This window comes from Agelaius tricolor, unplaced genomic scaffold (assembly GCF_023055355.1).
Source record: "Agelaius tricolor isolate 1412-34295 unplaced genomic scaffold, bAgeTri1.0.p SCAF_6, whole genome shotgun sequence".
NCBI classification, from domain to species: domain Eukaryota; kingdom Metazoa; phylum Chordata; class Aves; order Passeriformes; family Icteridae; genus Agelaius; species Agelaius tricolor.
In genome coordinates, this window is record NW_027269266.1 from 3785864 (window position 1) to 3805665 (window position 19802).

General features: G+C 41.0%; 1 protein-coding gene across 1 annotated transcript in view; it reads right to left on the reverse strand.

Annotated features, from left to right (window-relative positions):
* Window positions 1-324: 324 nt before the first annotated feature.
* Window positions 325-19802, reverse strand: part of XYLB (xylulokinase) — an 82808-nt gene continuing 63330 nt past the window's right edge. The window contains exons 16-19 of the mRNA XM_071428535.1: window positions 15002-15060; window positions 10457-10544; window positions 8169-8263; window positions 325-600 (exon numbers count right to left, since the gene is read on the reverse strand). Coding sequence (XP_071284636.1) covers window positions 517-600; window positions 8169-8263; window positions 10457-10544; window positions 15002-15060 — 326 coding nt within the window. The 3' untranslated portion in view covers window positions 325-516. The remainder of the gene's footprint in view (window positions 601-8168; window positions 8264-10456; window positions 10545-15001; window positions 15061-19802) is intronic.

Genomic DNA, 19802 nt, shown 5'->3' on the forward strand with positions numbered 1-19802 from the left:
TCCTCCATATATTAAAGAAGATGGGATTAAGTCAGTGTGCTTATGCTTTCTGTGTGGGGAAAGATATAAACATCTCCAAGTCACAGATTAAAAGAAAGATAGTCTCAACATTTAGTCAAGAGAAATTGAGGAATTGAGATACCTTGCTAAACAGGTATGCAGAGGCTGGCATGCCAAACACATGGAATCAAAGCTGACAGAGATGGGTAGAGTGACTCACATAGATGAGGAACTTGACTTTGTCACCCAGCTCTCCAAAACAGCAAGCACAGTCTGAAAAGTACCTAAGAAAAATTGAGGCCACAAACACACAGAGCAATATGATGCTTTTAAAATCAGGTTTTCAATCACAATGTAATTTTTTCCCCACCAACACACTCAAACACAGACATTTAAAAATTATTTGTCTACAAAGAGGAACGAAATGATTTAAACAGCTCCAGTAAATTCTGAGCAAATCTCTTCTGATCTTCTCCTTGGGAGTCTGCTCAGACAACATATAAATTTTATTTGCTTCTATTTCACAAGACAAGAAGAGGCTGGGTTGTAGATAACCTTCTGTTCAAGCTCAGCATATCTTTTCAGAAGTGGACGATAGAGCTAAAAAGGAAAAAGAAATAAATATGTCTCATTGAAAAATTAGATTTTTAAATTACACTGTACTTAAAAAGCATCTTCAGACATGAAAAATGCAGCATCTTCACAGGTACCTGAAGGTTTGGCCTGGTTTTTCCCCAATTTGCTCATGAAAACGCTGCAGAATTTTCCCTCTTTGAATGTCACAGTCCTTTTTACCATCGCCTTTACAGCTTAATTTTATGACATGCACAGGTTGTTCTTATTGTGACTGGGTTCTTGCAATAAGCAGAAGCCATTACTTCCAGCAGAAGCAGCTCAGCTAAAGTCACCTCTCCCAGTGTGACATGCCCCCTCAGTAATAGCTGTGCTAATCACCCAGGCAGAACTCCTGTCCTTGCCTCCCTCCACTGCCCCAGGATGGATCACTGCCTCTGTCCCCTCCTCCTCTGCCTCACTAATCACCCCACTGCACCCTCCAGCACAGTCAGCTGGGCCCTCCTTGGCCAATGTGCTGACCAGGGCCTTCTGAAATGCACCTCACACTCCCTCTCAGACTCCTGTACCTGCTTGAGCTGCTTCTCTACTCCACATCTTTCACAGCCACATCCTTTCCCATCCACAGGCTGCTCCATGGCCATGTTCCTTGCTCCCCAGGCCCACAGGGACAAATGCAGACCCAGCTTTTAGCCACAGCTACACCAAGTATCTGAGTAGCTTGTTTGGACTTTCCTAGCTAGAATTTTCCAGGAGATTTAAGGTACAGTATTGTTACAACCATAAAAAGAAGAATCACAACTCAAATGTGTTCAGAACCCTGGACTCAGACACATCCTGCACTTTCAGATATGGGTGAGATCCATGAGAAACCCTGAATAAATCTCTGCTCTGGCTCCAGCCAAAAACTGTACTTCATCTAGATCTTGGAGATGCACCTTTCTCCTTATCTCCTCCCTTATCTGTCCCTCTAATAAAACCAGCACTGTGACAAGCCATACCAGGACAGCTCTGCACATTTGCTGGCTCCAGCACAAAGAAGGGAATGGCAGGAGCCAGCACAGGGTCTGGTATAGGCTTGAGCAGTCCCTAGGAGGATGCCATAAGGTCACATCCCTGCCACAGTGAATCCTAGAGGCTGCCAGTCTGTCCACAAGCTCTCTGCACTGACTCATCATCAGGGCAGCCTCACTCCTGGCTCCAGGTTCAGAGAGGTTATAGAGCCATAATGAATTACAGCCAGCAAACTGAATTACTGCTCTCATCAGTGAGAGAGATCTAGCATTTCAATGTGGTTTATCCTTTTCAGCCAACAACAGTGTGTGTACAAGTATGAAAAATTCAGGAGGAAAATGTTTCAGGTGTAAACTATGGGGATGTAGGAGGAGACCAGCTTCTCCCTGGGCAGGTCTCTGTACAGTCCTGCAGTAGCCTCAGTGTCTGTAACAGCCACACTTTCCCAGAATAAAAAAAAACCCACAAAGTTTTCTCATCTAGGAAATAAAAACCAGTGGGTTTTTGTTTTCTGTTTCAACTGATGGCAAAGTACCCAGTTTTTATGTTTCCCTTCTGCTGAATGATAGTTTAAGATAGACCAGTGAAAACTGGATTTATCTCTTCATTCCCATTTCCACCTTCCACAACAGCAGGTGGAAGTGACTTAATGGACACATTCTGCAGATGGATCTAGTTTTGACCAGATCCTTCCTTTTTACAAACCAGATGTTATACAAATTAAAGTTTCATTTCTACAACAGATTAAGTATAAGAAGGGGTAGAAGAGAAGGAGCATCCACAGCAAGTGGAAAGAGACACTGTTTGTTAGCTAAGATATCAGAAAATGGTTTTTAAAGCCATCTCACAGTGACTGAGTCTTACAGTGTCTTCCACTGATTAAAGCAGAGAATCCTACTCACTCCTGCCTCTGCAACAGACTCATTCAGTGACCCCAGGTCAGGCATTTAACATGTGTGTGCCCCAGCTCCTCTTCTCCACAGGACAGTGATACTGAGATCCTGGAGGTTTATGCAGATTTATGGGGTTAGAAAATAAAATGCACCACTATTATGAAATGTCACATTACTCAGCATGGTATTTTTAACTAACTACATGAGGGCCTGGAGGGCCCAGAGAAGTACACATATATAATCTTTTCATGTTCCCAAAGAACATGAAAATATTGCTCCCATTTCTGGTAAATATGCACATCAGAGTAAACAAAACATTGAGCAGGCAACTATGGCTATGCTGGGAGTATCAGTATTTCAAATAAAACCAGCTCCTCTATTCACTGAAGCATCTGTAATGAAGACTGGCTATTTCTTATTTCACTATTCTGTAAATTTGATAAGTGCTAAGTGCTTCTCAGCAAAGATTCAGCACAGCAAAGCTGCATTGGTAAGTGCAGCTTACAAAATACACACATTTACCAGAAGGCTGAGAAGTATTATTGTTAATACATCACTCTAAATTAAAATGTATCAAAATAAATGAGCAACCACATTTACTGACACAGTTTCTTTTCCTGTGTATTGGACTTAAGCACTTAGTTTGCTAATTGAGAAAATTCAGGCATTTGCAATAAGCTTCTCAGCCATTGGTGTAAATGAATCCTGCATTATGGACCATATGAAAAAAATTGCAAACAAATAGTCAAGAATACTTCCTGTACTCTATTCCTGCTCTTTGGGGTAAAAAGCTGTGCAGTTCAGAGGGATAAGCAAAGCCTTAAATTCCTCCTCCTCAGGGAATTTGGCTGTAATACCACCAGTACATCATAGCTGGTAAGTGCAGCAGTACCACAGGCTTTCCACAAGCAGTATTTCTCATGCCAGCTGAGGCCTGGGGCTGGAGCAGTGCAGCTCCCATGAAACACAGAGAAAACCCAAACAGCACCAGCCCAGAGCATGGCCTGAGTGTGCACCCAGGTGTGTCTGTGGAAGGTGATTCTCCACATCTGTCATGACTGAAGTGCCTCCACAGAACCTTGGGCAACTCCTCCTGTGCAGTTCTGGGAGTCTCTTTCCTGAGGCAATTACAGAGATGCATTTTATAATTGAGGTCCAAAGGGAATAAAGGACTCTCAGTAATGCATAAAAACCCAAGGACATAAATTCCCTCTCTGCCAGAGCCTCAAACCTAATCTATCAAACCATGATATTTAATAAAAGTAATTACATGTATCACAACACAAACCTTATTATTGTCCATAATTTAATTGTCCTTGCTTAATTATGGCCCTTTCTCCAGCTTATCTTTATAGCCTACTCCACAATGATGACAGTATTCTGACTGTTTCATTTACAAACCCTAAACTTCTCTCCTGGGACAATTTGGTCACATTCTGACAGTCCCACAACTAAAGAAAATGCTAATGATTAATAATACATTATAAAAGGGAATAATTTAACTTGCCCTCTCTGAAAAATGCATTTGTACAATGCTACCTTGTTCTCTAGAGCAAATCAAATGTTTCATCCTGTTACTACATCTCACCACATTACCAGCCTATGTACTCAACTGGGCTTTTACTGTTTAGATTGTCCCTGCCACCTTCTAAGAGCAAAAGCAGCTACAAATTATTACTACAAGTGACAATCCACATGGATCCTCCTGTCTCCTGCAATGCTCTGCTAGCCAATCACTGGAGCAATTCAAAATTTACAAATCACAGAGATGATGCTGATGATTATCTAATTTTAATCTACCCAAGTACATTTAATCTACCCTGAATAGATTAAAATTAATCAGTCTCTCACAAACACTTGCTACTTTTGATATGTTCCTTTTTTTTTTAAACCAAAGTCAAATTAGTCATAGAGATTTGCTCAAGAAATCAAGGGTTCTTTTATTTTTCAAATCATAGCAGTTGTTCATTATTCTTAACAGAGAAAGAATACTCATAAAGCAGAAACAATAAAACAGTGTTCTGAAATACTCTGAAGACTTCTCCAAGGAACCACACCTGAAACAATTACATTCTTTACTTCAGATATCCATTCTGCAAGCCCATCTTAATCAGTTTCAAAAAATCAAACTTCTATCAATACCTATTATATTTTTGTGGTTGTATTATTATTACCTACTTTGCACTAAATAACCAACCTAAACCAATTCTAGAAAACAACCTCCCCCCCTCCAAAATCTAACTCAACAAAATACAATTATTTTAAATCAATAAATAGGTCATTATAACCTTCCTGGGTAATAGGGTCATTTCTATAAATCCACTCACTTACAAGGCAATTCACCAAAGTCATGAAAACCTGTTAGGTTTACATTTTCCCTTCCTGAATTTTTGCAAGATTAATACATCTCAGCAGAGTCAATAGTGCAATCAAAAATCACACATCCAGAGGTAGTGAGCTGCTCTATGCCTTCTCCCTGCAAAACCCCACAGGACAATATCACAACCAATCTAGCACTGTCACACAGCTTGTATAAACACAAGTGACCAATTCCCAGACAATCATGTTCCCTCTCATGTTTTATTTTTGCTTAATTAACCAACTAGCCAACCATCCCTGTTTTAATAGATTACTAAAATAGATCTGAATCCTAATGCTAAAATAACAGATTATTTCTGTCTGTTAACATCTATTTATTGCTCTAGAATCTCCTGGTTATTTTTGCCATGCTTAGTGGTTCTGATTAATCTTTTTCCTCGGGGAAGAGAGGAGGCCCCAAAGAGGTGAAATAAAAAAAAAAAGGAAGGAGGATTAATCAGATTAACCCAGAGATGACTGACTTGAGCTAGTCTGGTTGGGTGAGTGACCAAGGACTACCACCACAGTGGTTCCCACCAGAACACCTCATGACCCATTTGGGTATTGACAGAATTAGAAACAAGCTCAGATTAATACCATTATCCTACAAAAATACTGGGAAATTAGGTTCAGCTAAGAGACTTGGGGTCATACCCACAGAGAGGGATTCATCCTCTTTGAAATGGTCTCTTCAAGGCACCATGGTCTGCTGCAGGACAGAGTCACATTGTTGCCAGGCAAGTTGGAACTTTTGAGACTTCAGTTTCCACTAACTACTGATTCATGGCCCACCACAAGCCCTGTGTTCCCTATCTTGTGACTTTATTCTATTTTACCTGCCCATCAGTTTAATTGAACTAGAAGAGCTGCTTTGTGTGCCCTGCCCTTGCTTTTTAAAATCACATTCATTATCACAAATGATCCCTCAGAAATCAAAGAGAAGCTTTTTGCATTTTTGGTTCCTGGAAACCCCTGCTGTGGGCATAGGCCTTGGCAAGGAAGGAGAAGCTACATCAAACTGTTCCATCTGACCTCTGTCTATAGGAGGTTTTCCTCTCTCCAATGATCTAACACATTGTCTCCAACCTATACCAGGAAGAAAGGATAAAACCAGAGCAGATTGCTGTGTTATGACCTGTTTTTTCTCCACCCTGCCAAGATCTAGCTGTAGCTGTCCAAAAAATGTAAAGAAGTGGTTGGGGGAATTTCACATTGGTGAGCCAGACTCTTTCAGAAGAGCTCCTCAGCAAGACAGGACTTAACCTCAGGATGACTTTGAAGTTTATAAAAAGAACTATCATTTAAGTGAAAGGCTCTAACCTCAACAGAATGAAATTGGATGGACAGGGAGATGCAGCTCTGTATGAAACAGAATCAAACTGACTCATTGCATTATGAATTTTTGCTGCACTGTTCATGCTAGCACACTGTATTACTGACAGGCCCTCTGGCTTTCTGCAGTTTCACAGCCTTGAAACTAGCCAGGGAATCCACCATCAACTGCAAAATTATAAGGCAGGAAGAAAAAAGAAATGGTGTGGAATATGTAATTGCAAGAAGCTGATTTTAATGGAATGAAGCTGGAAAGCTAAGCTAAAGAGCAGGAATGGCTACTCCTTCCCATGGTGCTTGGCCACTGCCTCCCTGTCATTCATTCCTATCTACCGGGGCAACAATTCACCACTGTACATCATTTAAAACCAATAAAAGATATGTGCAAGGAGAGCCAGGTCTAACCATGTGGAAAAGGAAAGTATTGAGAAGGAGATAATTAACTCTTTTAGCTTCCAGGCCATTTTATGCAGAGAGCAAAGCAGAAAGAGGGAGCTGAATTCCCCAGTGATCTCTCCAGTCAGGTTTGCTTGGCCCCTGCAGGGGTGCAAGGTGCTTGCAAGGCCCCTGTGAGTGACAGCTGTATTCTCTGCCCTTGAGTTTTATAGCTGAAGCAGCACCAGGGGGTCAGAAGCAGGTCTCTGAGCACTCCCCACCTCCAGCCCAGCTTTTCAGCACACAGCATTTTGGGGAGAAACAGGGCAGCGACGTGAGGTTGAATCAGACACCAGGGAGCTGCTCCTGTGCTGTGCTCCCTGCAGAGAGCTTCAGCTGCAACACACGTGGCACAGGCCACTGCTGTTAATTATTTTATCTTTTAAAATGAGGGGGGAAGGTTGAGTAAATGAGATCAGATCAATCAAGTTTAAATTATTCAATGTCTTAATATTTCTGAAGGGGACTTCTATTCGATTACCGAGCTCCTCCATCTCAGTTAATAATTAAATAATATGCTGGCAGGCACAATGCAGCATGATCATTTCTATTATTACTCATGATGATATCTGGTGCTCCTCTACACATGTAGCTGGGAGTTAGTAGTTTTGGCAGATCATTAATTTCCCAGTTTAAATAAAAGCTTTAAAACCTTGTTGCCTGCAGTTAGGCCACTTCCAAATCTCATAAATGGTAGAGTGTGTAAGGCTGTGCTGATGTAAAAGAAGCTTTTGCACAGCTGAAGACCTTGGTGAGATTCACCTTTGTTATTTAAACATGTGTTCTCCAGGAATCTTGCTATATTGTATTGTTTATTTATTACTGTGCATTATATTTGAAAAGCTGTTGTAAACTAAAGCCTTTGGCTGGGTGTGAGACGTGCAGGGCTGCACTGGAGAGCCTGAGACAATGATTCCTTCCTTGGTTTTACAAGGGCTGGAATCACGGAGTTACCAGCAATGACTCTCTCCTCTGCTTTGTCTACGTGGGCCATAAAGCACAAACCTCACCTTCAGATGTGCCAAAACTCACAGGATGGGCACAGGACCAAAGAGCTGTGCCCACTGAATCCTCCCAGCTCCTCCCAGAGGAGCTACCAGTGATTACATACAATTGCCAGCACTGTTTACAGACAGGAAGGGGTTTTGGAGATGTTTTCCAAGAAGCCAGAAAGCACAATCACCACCCTTTTGTCCATGCTGCTTGCTGCAAACAAGTCCAGATTATTATTTTTTCAGTATTATCAGTTACAACCTGACTGACCTATATTCAAATTCAATCTATTTTATATTTTTTTCTGTCCCTTAAGGAAGATATTCTGCTCTCTGATCACACCTTGTTAGGAAAATTCATTCTCACAGACCTGGATGGTGGGATCAGATTATTGCATCATTACAACACCAAATACCCCTCAAAATCAAATCTGTCTTTACAACAAGGAATAAGAACTGTGTAACCAAGAGTTTCCTAAATTAATTTATTGTACCAGAAGAATTAGCAAACCACTACATTTTGAAGCAGACAGAAAATGAAAAGAAAAATGGTATTTCCAAACTTGCTCACCTCCTCAGCCCCTGGGGTGGGTGTAACAGCCAATCTGGGCTCTGGTGCTAATTTCACAACATCAGCCAAGGGCACATTCCTCTCAGCTACAAGTCCTGCAATAAGAATCACAATCGTGATCAATACAAAAAAACCACCATAGGGGTGTGCCTTGACTCCCTGGCAAATTAATACATTATATTGATCTTCCCTGGTCAGGTCAGCATTCAGGATTGAAGGATAAATGGCAGAAGATCTTACATTCCTATGAGCTAGCCTGGGAAGCGGGGACTCCATGATTGAGTTTTTGCCAATCACTCAATTCGTACCCTGGGGAACAGGTAAGCAGCAGAAATGCTACTCAACAATATCAGTAATTATTTATGGTTACAACAATACAGTAAACAGCAGTGAAAATAGGTGGAAGCAAGGGATTCAAGGACAAAATGTGACTAAACATAAAAATGAAGAGAAATGAAAACACTTAAGAAAATATGCTACAAATTATGAAATATATTTATATGTAAGGAAGCAGAATAATAGGGGAGTTCTGCTATGATAGCATTTTGCTTTGTGAGCAAATCACAAAGCATTTCAGGAGCTCCCTGCACACCTGCTAAGAACCCCAGGCTAACTGCAAAACACCCCAGATGCACATTGCAATATTATTAAAGAGCCCTTGCCATCAGCATTTCATTTATATTAGCAAGTCCCCATTTTTCCTCAATTCCTTTGCCTGGCCAAGAGTGAGGCAGCTGAAAGCATCAATCAAAAATGCCATTTAGGAACACACACAGCAAACACCCTGGGGCTTGGCTGGCAGAGGATGTGAGCCCAGGAGTCCCTGCATCAGCACAGCAGCCGAAATCCTCGCTCAAATGCTCTGTCAGCCAAGCCTCCACAGCTCATATGCCAAGCTGGCAGAGGGAATACACATCTCACACACAAAATATCTGCACAAACTTTAATGGTGGCTCCACATTTCACATGCATTCAAGGGCAAGGAATCTGCCTGCAGCATTAAGTGCTGGGAGGCTTCTGAAGCTGAAGGCAAAGTTTGAGTATAAAGAAAAACAGTTTGGAAACTCAACCCACAAGGTGCAAAAATGGTCCCATTGTGGCATCAAATATAAAGATAATCCAAGTGTTTCCAGTGTCCTACAAAAGCCTGCTTGGCCTGACAGAATCCTTGTGCCTTTTCTGGAGATAAAGAGGAGAGCATACTGTGTGCATTAAACACACCAATTCAGGTTTTGGTCGTGCAATTTTCTGTGCTGTTTTCAAATGCAAGAGATCGTGTAGTCTTTAGATGCTATAATGTGACAGCAGAATTTGCTTCTAAAATTAAAACTTGGCTGATTTCTTCTGATGGTTGGTGCTATCTTTTCCATGCCTGTTGCAATCCCATGGTTTTACATGAACTTTTTGAAAAGTTACCCATGTTCAAGGCCCAAATCCTAAAGATTCAAATTAAATAAACAGAGGCTAACTGAAGTTGACCTAAACAAGGACTTCCACACTCCTTTAATTGTTTAGTTGTAAGATATTAGAAACCATTGTAAAATATATGCATAAAAATTCATGGTTGGGATTAAAATCTTAAATAGCTGATGTTCCATCCTTAACACACACCCACATGCATTAATTAATAAATTCATTAACATGTAAATCCTGGGGCTTGGACTGTTATATTACAGTGAGTGATGTAGTACAACAAGCAAGATGACTGGCCAACCTAAGAGTATCCCAAGATTCCTGCTTTTACAAGAGAAAGTGCATGGAGCCCAGGACACCTTGCAAATAATTCAACTTGATGTTTAAAAGCTGGAAGATAAATATAGGTTTAATATTGGCCAGCAATATTATAGGTCTTGTTGTCCCTGCCCTCAATGATCTTCTTTGCTGGGATCAGCCTTTTGTTTGGTTTGGCCATTTCAGCATCCAGTTTACAGCCCAGTCCCCAGACTGGGGCAGCAGGCTGCACCAGCACCTTCAGCTGGCTGTATTCTTCCATGGGTGTAACAACACAACATGTGAAGGTCCTAGACCTTCCTTGGACAGTGCCAAACTTCCCACACCCCATCCCTTGGTTGAGAAGCAGCCACCAGTCTTGGAATTACAATGTAAATTATATTCTCTGCCCTAATCCAAGTGTACTAAGAGCAAAAATCCCTCTTTGACCTGTGTGACCTTCCAGTCAGATGTGCACAGCTTTACTCCCCCCTCATGCCCAGTAACATTAATCCCAAGTATTATCCAAGTGAAATTAAATTCCCTGACTGCTCACAAGAGTCTCCTGGCAGCCTTACCATGGATTGCTCTGTAAGCACTTCCCAGACAAGCAGAGTTGGCCGTGTCGATGGTGAACACGGGCGCGTTGAACACGTCGGACAGGACCTGAGGGGCATCAAAGCATCCGTGAAACACAAAGGGAAAGGAAAAATCCTTCATCACTGCTCAGGAAAACAAGCGGCTGTCCCAAGCCCCAGCCAAGCACTCAGGAACCCATGGAAAGAAGCACTGCAGGCAACAGTGAGGCCTGAACTTGTCACACCACAGGGTATTGGTAATTCTGAGCTACAGATGTAACTTTAGCCGGGAAATAAAGTCCCATTTCTCTCCAGATCTCTTGGTTACAGTCCAGAGGAGCCCTGGTTCAAGCATCATTCCTCAAAAGCTCAGACAGTCAGCCCATGCTAAAGGCTTATGTCAGGGCAAGGAGAGCTGCTCAGGAGCCCACAACTAGAGCCTGTTTGCTTCCATCCTGTTAAGGCTGATTCAAGTGGGAAGGAAAGAGAGAAGAGGAAGGAAGGAAAGAGGAAAGAGAGAAGAACCAGTCACAGCTCCTCAGTTCTAAACTTGGATAAAACCAAACCTCCATCAACATGAAGGCCTGCTAAGCCTTTCTTCATCTCCACCATTCCCATGCTATTAGGGTCAGCAGGGAGAACGCCACAGGAGCTGATTACACAGTCTCTAAATTTAACAGTTTTCCTGTTTTTAAGGCAATCTTAGCTATGAAGATATATTGAGACATTTGGCTTGAGTAATACAAATAAAATTTTACAGGCAAAGAAATTATTATGGTACCCAACAGATACTAAAGTTATTCCACCACACATCGTTCTGCATTGAAACCAACACCATCAGCATCTCACATCTGCTCTTCCCCACAGTTTAGGTTTAGAAAAATAATACAGAATGGGAAAAATTAAGATATATTTGGATAGGGGCATAGGAGGTTTAATAATTCCTTTCCAAAAACATTGTCAACAAATGCTTTCCATTTTGGTTTCATCACTTCTAGGACTGCAAGTGCCCCTCAGGCTGAGCAATGCAAGAAGCAGGAAGCAATTCAGATGTCAGTTGAGTCTAAAATAAAGCCAGAATGCCCAGAATTCCAAACCATTTGGATTAGTGCAAGACAACCCTGATCCTGGAATTTATAACCCTGCTGGGGATGGACCCCAGGGCTCCATAAAAGAAGACTAAGAAATTCAATCCATATCACCTATAGAAATATATAGTACCTGCTATTTCTAAAGTATTTTTCTTTCTTTGAAATTTTGTGGAGACTCTTCAAATCAAAACCTTTGAAAATCACTGATTTTCACAATTTAAATGAAAGTGGCTGTTTGCTAACTAGAACCCAGTGGAAGCCTGAGCTTATACACTTAAAACTGCTTCTGGTAAGACAGAAAAGTCAGGTTTGGCTAATTTCATTTGCAAGCAAGCATTGAGCAGCACATGAGCTTCAATGCTAGAGAACAAATGAAAAATAAATCATGGTAATCTATTAAAAAGTACTCTGGAAATGGTAAGGTCACAGAGCTCTAGTCCCACTGCCCATCCTACCAGCCAATGCTACCACTTTGTTTCAACACATTCCCCACTTATATCTTCACCTCATCTCTAGCAAGAATTTCTTAAGTCTAAATTGCACAATCTTTTGGACAACAATTTTTTTTGTATCTCTGAGGAGCCTCATACAATGCAGCTCTACTCTACACTGATTGCAAAGTGCTGCAATACTACAAAAAACATTTTAATAATTTAGCAAATAACATTTATTTACCACGATTATAAAATAAAAATTATTCAAAGTTCATATATTTGGTAATTCATTTGGAACTGTGGTATCTCTCACAAATAACTTAAAAAGGAACTGTTTGAGGTACTACTGCTTAAGATAATTCACTGTGTTCCATGTGGTCATTAATCAAGCACCACCTATGTTATAAAAAGCTTCCTGGAACTGTGGAGAAAGCTGCCCTACTAAATTTTTTTTAACAGATTTTCCTAAGTTGTCTCCTTTGTGGTGTAAAATATAGGAGTTCCTGAACGTTGATTAATTAAATGATAGTCCTTTGTAGCCCTGGAACAAATTATCCAAAATTGATCATGATAAGAGTGGAAGCTGTTATTCTTTATGCAACTGATATGGTTTCTGAGGTTTTGATTAAATTACAAAGAAAGATCCAATTAACCAGTGATTGAATTAAGTGAATGACACTGTATTGATCATATTATTTTAAGGCACTTCTAATGAGTTTTAAAACCAGCTGAATTGTTATACGTGAAGATCAAGCACCCCAGCCACCACTCTCCCAATCCCATGACTTTTCAGCTGTGTCTGTTACCAAATTATGTATTTTAAGAACATTTGTTTCTCTGCCTTCATTGCACAGCAAGGAGATCCTCCTGGCACCCAAACTGAAATACAGCTTTAAAAACAAACTCATCTGTGAATCCAATATTTCCTGATGTACCCCTAGCAGAATTACTCCTGTAAAGACCAATGTTTTAAGCAATTAACCAATCAGTTAATTTTCCAATGTCACATTCTTAGGCAGAGTAACCAAAGCAGATGAAGAGAAGTGACATCTGCAGGCAAAACATGCCAAATTTGCTACTCCCCAATCAGCTCTACAGGCAGCGGTTACACACACATGTGGTTTAGATGCCTTAGGAGAAAACAGCTCTTTTGCTTTTTTGCTCTTTAACTTCCATTTAATCCAGCTCAGGTTTTGTGGAGCAGAGAATTGCCTGCAATTGTCAAAGAGAATGGTGTGCAGCTGAGGCTGGCCCTGACTCTCTGGAGCTGATGGGAAGGGAGTGGAATCTCCAGAAAACATTTCACCCTGTGTTCACTATGTGATAGATGAGCCATGTGATGGTTGACTCTCACAATGAAATGGCAAATATGTATAACTTTTATAGATTTATTGTAGGGATGTGCCCCTTGTTGACGGAATGACAAAATTATTCTTTGTTCTTTTAAAAAGGAAATAAGCTCAGAAGTTTCTCTCCTCAATTAGGTGAAAAAGGCATCTCATAGGCCTGGGAGACTTCACCTCAAACTTAAAGATCGCTAATTAAACAAGAGCCAAAAAGTCCTGCCTGAGCAATTTACTAAAAAAAGAAAACAAAGAAACTAATCACTTTTGTGAGGTGTTTTACTGAGGGCAAGAAAGCCTCTTGCACCTAGATCACTTTTTCTCTGTAAAAAGTTTGTTATTTTGCCTTTTATTAAAATCTATGTTATGTTTTACCCCCTCCTTGCATTGTTATCACAGGATGGCTTGGGTACTTGGGGTATTTGGGAGGATTGGCTCATTACTATGGCAACACCTGGGCTCTAATCAAGAGGTAAGAAAGTGATCTCCACCACTGGACAGCAAAGAAGGAGTCCATGGACAAGACTTGGGGCAGGACTAAAGGGTTAAAAATTTTACCATGGTGGGAAAAAATCCTTTGCTCCTGTTACTGTATTATTTTCTCTATTCAGTCTTCTGTTGTATTTTTTGATAAGGTTTTAATAAGCCTTTTAAATTTTTGGATGTGAGTACCATTTCTCACAACCATCACCAGTGACATGACCTAGCCCAAGATTAGGACTCCTGGTGTACATGTCTACCTCCAGGCCAGTGTTGGAGCCTGTGGTTAAAGGGGAGCTTGTCAAGGCAGCCCCTGGAGCCCAGAAAATTCCCCAGGAGGAGACTTTACATTTGCTAAGTTAAAACACCAACCCAGTTGGGTTTTTGTTGCTTTCCTCTGCACTGCAACAGAGGGGATCTCCCCCAGCTGCTACAGGGCTGACAGATCATAACCAGACATCCCACCACAGCTGGGTGGATTTGGGCAGGATCAATCCCAGCCCAGATGTCTCTCTCTGTGCTGTCACAGCCAGGTGAGAGGCCTCTCACTGGTTGTGAGTGAGGCTTTGCCAGAAGCAGAGAGCACAGGGTTCTCTGCTCTCCACAAGAGGGATGAAGCCTCTTACCCAGGCTGGATGTGCAGCAGCAGCAGCAAAAGAGGAGGTTGGGAACAAACAACAATCCAACCAAAGTGTGGCCTCCTCCCAGAAAATTACAGGATGCTAATAAGTAACACAAAGGCAGGGGGTTGAGGTTTGTATGAGGGTGCGTGTTGTTTTTGTTGTTGGATTTTTCAATGTTTACCACCAGCATAATTCCCCTTCAGCTGAAAGAAACCAATGGTTCAACTTTGACCTGAATGACAAAAAAAAAAAAACCCTCAGGTACTACATAAGAAGTTTCTTTGTAATTTCTTTGCTGATTGATTTGATTTAAGTGATGAGACCTAGAAATCATCAGTGCTTCAGATACACATTCAGAAAAGCAGTCAAGTGTGAAAAAAAACTCCAAGTTCAATGTAAAATTAGCACTGGGCTAAAGGTTTTCACACTAAACCTGGTGAAAAACCCTGAAGAGCTGCAGCAGATTCACAATTCCATATCCACACCTTCAGTGCAGCTGCAGGGGATTCAGTACAGCAAAATAAAAATGGAGATGCAACTGCAAGCTCAGTTCAGGATTTAATTTTCTACTTACCTGTAAGATCTTTTTATTGTGGGATGCGCCACCAGTAGCCAAAATCCTCGTTCTAGGCACTGCAATGCAATAAAAAGTACAAATCAGACTGACAGTGCATGTGGTCAAGATTTGTGCTACTGAACCAAGTACAGTGAGAACAAGGAGGTGGGAGCCAGGGTTCTCCCTCTGTACCTCTAATTTACCTTCTGTAAAAAAGGAGATAACACTAATTACCCACTTTTCCACGGCACATTAGAACTCTTCCTTAGAAGAGGCAACATAAATATTGCAGATCTATTATTATTGTAGTGCTATCAATGTCAGGGAGATTTGCAAAGGAGATACAGAGTAAGAAAGGCAGTGTTATTATATTAAGCTCTGGTTTGAGGTCAGATTGGTTTGGCACACAGCTGTATATATACAAACTGACAGATAACCTTTAAAATCAGCAGTATTTTCCAAACTTATCTCCTCATGACGTTCACAGTCAGAGTTCACTGAAACCTGGGCAATCCCCATGCGCTTGAGTGACAAGGAACTGTGTCAAAAGGCAATTAGAGATGGTCTAAATCACTAAAAATAAAAATTCTGAATCTTCATCCAGTGCAAACCCACAGCTTTGGGGGAGTTAAAAAATATATCTTGTGTTCTTTAGGCTTAAAGAAACCCATCCTTCCTTCTACATTCCTGAATGTCTGCCTCACCATTCATTTGTGTGCGTGCAACAAGCCACAGAGCTATCCACAATCACAATTCAGCAAGGCATTCCAAACATAAACACTCCAAATGTTCTCACTGAAGTTCCTCAAAGGCTTAAAACAAAATAAATGCATAAACACTTTGATATCGTACATTTAAAAAAAATATCTAAACACTTAATTACCCTGATTTATGACAATAATAAGTGATACCATCATGTATACCCTCCCAAAAGGCAAATTTCACTGTGGTTATTGTTTTGTTATCTTAACTTCCTTTTTAATAAAAGCTAAAGATAATTTATTTCTCACAAGGCAAAGTTGGGCAACTTACACTGATGCCCTAAATAACTTATTGTCATTTATCCTTTCAAGTATCTTAATGACAAAAGCCCCGAAGACAGAATTAGAAACAATCAGAAGATGCAGCTCACCACACCATTTCCAGACCCCCATCTGGGTGCTCAGGTGGAGGCCAAGACCCAGACAAAGCATTGCATGGGGGACCCTGTTTAACTGATAAATTTAATTTTATTTTCCTCTTTGGAGGATATTCAGTGATGCACAAATTGGGTTTTAAAAGCCATTAGGATCTCTGTCAATGTCAGTAAACAAATAAAACAAACAGCAGAGTGATTCCTCAGGGAAAACAAGTTTCAATTATACCAACACAGAGTGACAGATTCCTGCCAAGATTATCACAACAACATAATAGCACAGAAACCAGTGAAAAATAACTAGTAAGCCTCTGTTCCTAGAAACCAAACCAAACTCTAAATTATTTGCCTGGTAGTCACAATTCTGCCCTGTTGAGAATATAAATTCTTGCAGAACTACCACATCCAATGTGAAAACACCACATTTCAGAGACAGACAGCAGGACAGGATGAGAAACAGACACACAGGCTACACTTCCCAGCAGCTCCAACCAAAGAATAAGCCAGGCTTGCTCTCCAGTGCCTCTGAAAAGGGGCCCCTGCTGGGCTCCCACCATCAGGAAAGAAAAGTGGGCAACATCAAAGTGCCAAAGCCAAACAGCAACTACCCTGTGAGAGCAGCAAACACAGCCCAGCTCAGCTGCTTCTGCTCTGCCATCTGCACACCAGCTCTCTGTCTCAGGGCTTCTGCTCCCAAAAGTTTGCATTTGGAATCCAGGAATGGACAGGAGACTTTCTCCTTGCTAGGTCAGCACCTTCAGGTCTTGGCTACATTATAAATTCATGCCATCACTGTAATTCAAGAGACTTCTGTATCAATAAGTTATCAGAAACATAGGGGCAAATTTACAGTGCATTTTCTATGTAATACTGACCCCAAACAAGTAAGCATTTACCCCACTATCAGTTGAGTTAGGTGTCTCCCAAGAGGCCAAGCCAGATCACAAGTTTAAAATTGTTTAGCATGTTGCTATCTGCACAACCACCTTAATCCAGACTAATTCTTTTGCAGCAAAACACTAAGAAATATTTCAGAATATACCTAACCTACTTGATAAAAGAAACTAACTTAATTTACACTGTGAAGTTTCTAACATTGGTTAGACAGCTCATGTTCTAAATTGGATCCACTTATGAGTAAAAGCACCCAAAAACCCCTGCTGAAACTACATGAAGGGCAAAACCATTCATTCTCCTCCTCTTTGAGAAAATAAGATAGCTCTCTCCACTGAAAGACATCCCAGCAGGTTACAGCCCAGTGAGCTTCAGCCCTCACTGTGGGATGACAGACTCTGAGCTGCTCTGCAGGTGGGACTGATCCATCCAGGCCACAAGGGAGCAAAATCTCAGGTGAATGGGGTGCTCTGCAAGTGGCCAGAGCAGAGACAACATCACTCCTCCTTGAGTTTCAGTCACTTTTTACAGACAAGGACTGTCTCTAAACTTCTGGAATTTGCTGAATTTTAGGTTTACTTCTTGTTTCAGTCTCTCTCCAAAGAGCAAGGAAAATACATTGATCACTGATTTCAGGGATTGTCTTTTTAATGCCAATAGCGTGTGCTTTAGTGAACAGTGGACATTTGCTCTGAGATGTGTAATTGGATACATCTTATAAATAAATAAAGCAAGCCCATCATTTATGTATAAAAGGCATTAACAGAGACATTGTTCATCCATCACCAGCAGTGTTCTCAGCCACCTGTGTTTGAATCTGTCAGGAGCTACCATCCATCCCCTACAGCACTGCACAAAGAGAACTTCACAGTCTTACTAAAAAATCCCCAACAACAGTAGCAAACATAATTCAAGAATTCAATTCTTTAACAGTTGAAAGAATCAGATTTAAGCATCTTTTAATTAAAAGCTCCCTGCATACTACCTAACCAACCAGTTTATTTCCTTCTTATTGAAAAACTAATTATTTTTTAGAGAGCTGATGCTGAATTTTAACCCTGTCTAGAAGGGTTACAGCTGCACATGGCACAGTGTTGTTCTGCCATATGTACATCTTCTGGAGATCTATTGTCTTCTGTTGAACATGGTGATTGGCCTAACAAAATAGAGCTAAAATAATGGCTCCCACTGGACAGGAGGAGGGACAAAGCCCCAAGTAAAGAAGTTTCTGTGGGAAGTCTGAGCAAAAGGCACTTTCCCACAAGGCTGAGAAGGCAGCACGCTCTATGTGCACATTACTATGCACACAAAAATACTCACTGTGCCTTCCACAGAGATCCAGCAAGAACTGAGTGATGTTAAAGTTCATCTCCTGTCTCTTGCTTTCAGCCAAAATGTTGCTTTTATTGAAAGGTACATAGAGAAAAGAAAAAAACAAATCTGTCACTGAGAATAGAAGGACATTAAAATGATATATGTTCAGCATTGTCAGTGGTCCCAAAAAAACTGCAGTCCTGCATGACTGTATATTTACAAACACAGAGGAGGGGCAGGCACTGATCTCTGCTCTGTGTGACAGTGGCAGAACCTGAGGAAATGGCCTGAAGTTGTGTCAGGGGAGGTTTAGGTTGGATATTAGAAAAAGGTTCTTCACCCACAGGGTGGCTGGGCACTGAACAGGCTCCCCAGGGCAGTGGTCACAGCACCAAATCTGACAGAGCTCAAGAAGTGTTTGGACAATGCTCTTGCTCACATGAGGTGACTCTTGGGGATGGTCCTGCACAGGGCCAGGAGTGGGGCTTGATGATCCTTGTGGGTCCCTTCCAACTGAGGGCATTCTGTGATTCTATGATGATAAATCTAACTATCAAGAAAAATATTTACATTAGCAAACTCACCAGTCAGAAGGGCAATGCTGATAATTGTCACCAAAATCTTCTGCCACATCATTGGTACAGGGAGACTTGCAGGAGGTTGAAATTGAGCCTCCTGTCCCACCAGGAATGGGTCAGATCAGACTGGTCACAGATCCAGATGCTGGAATTGGTGGGATGACTCCTGACCTCAGGGCTTTTGGATCTTGCTGTATTTCAACAGGACAGAAATGGTGTGTGTGCTACTACAGAATTTTGCTGGTTCATGCACCTCAAAGTCCAAAACCAGAATTTGACCTTCCATTTTGAGGCTGAAAACCCTTCAACTTTTTCATCTAAATTTTCAGTGCTACCCACAGTCCTGATTTGTACCCCAAACTCTAGGCACACACTGACTTTCAAAACTCTTAAAAGATAATTCCAAGAATTCATTCAAACAGCTTCATAACATCCTTCTCATCACAAGTGAATCCATAAATAAAACAGAACAATAGAACATGTATTCAAAAAGCAGCTGATTATGCACATGAACCCACGCCAGTTATAAGCATGATTGCAAATAACTGCAATTTACAATTTGCAAGCAACAAGAAAAGCCCCTCCTTTATTTCTCTGATTAACTTCAAAGACTATAATTTTTTAAACAGTATTTGCTAGCTTTTCATTCCAGAAAAAAAAAAAAGGTTTTTTTGTCCCATTTATCAAACAAATATTTCAAAATCATCCTCCTCGCTTATTAACTCTTCCAAAATTCATGCTAATCTTCTTTATTCATATAAAGACACTGAAATTTAACTCCTGCTATGGTAAAAGATTTCTCTTATCTAAACCCTTTGTAAATATGGCCTTTTATGTCCCTGAGACGTCTAGGACTGGGTCCTAAGCAATATCCACATGAATGAGGCAAGAGTAATGG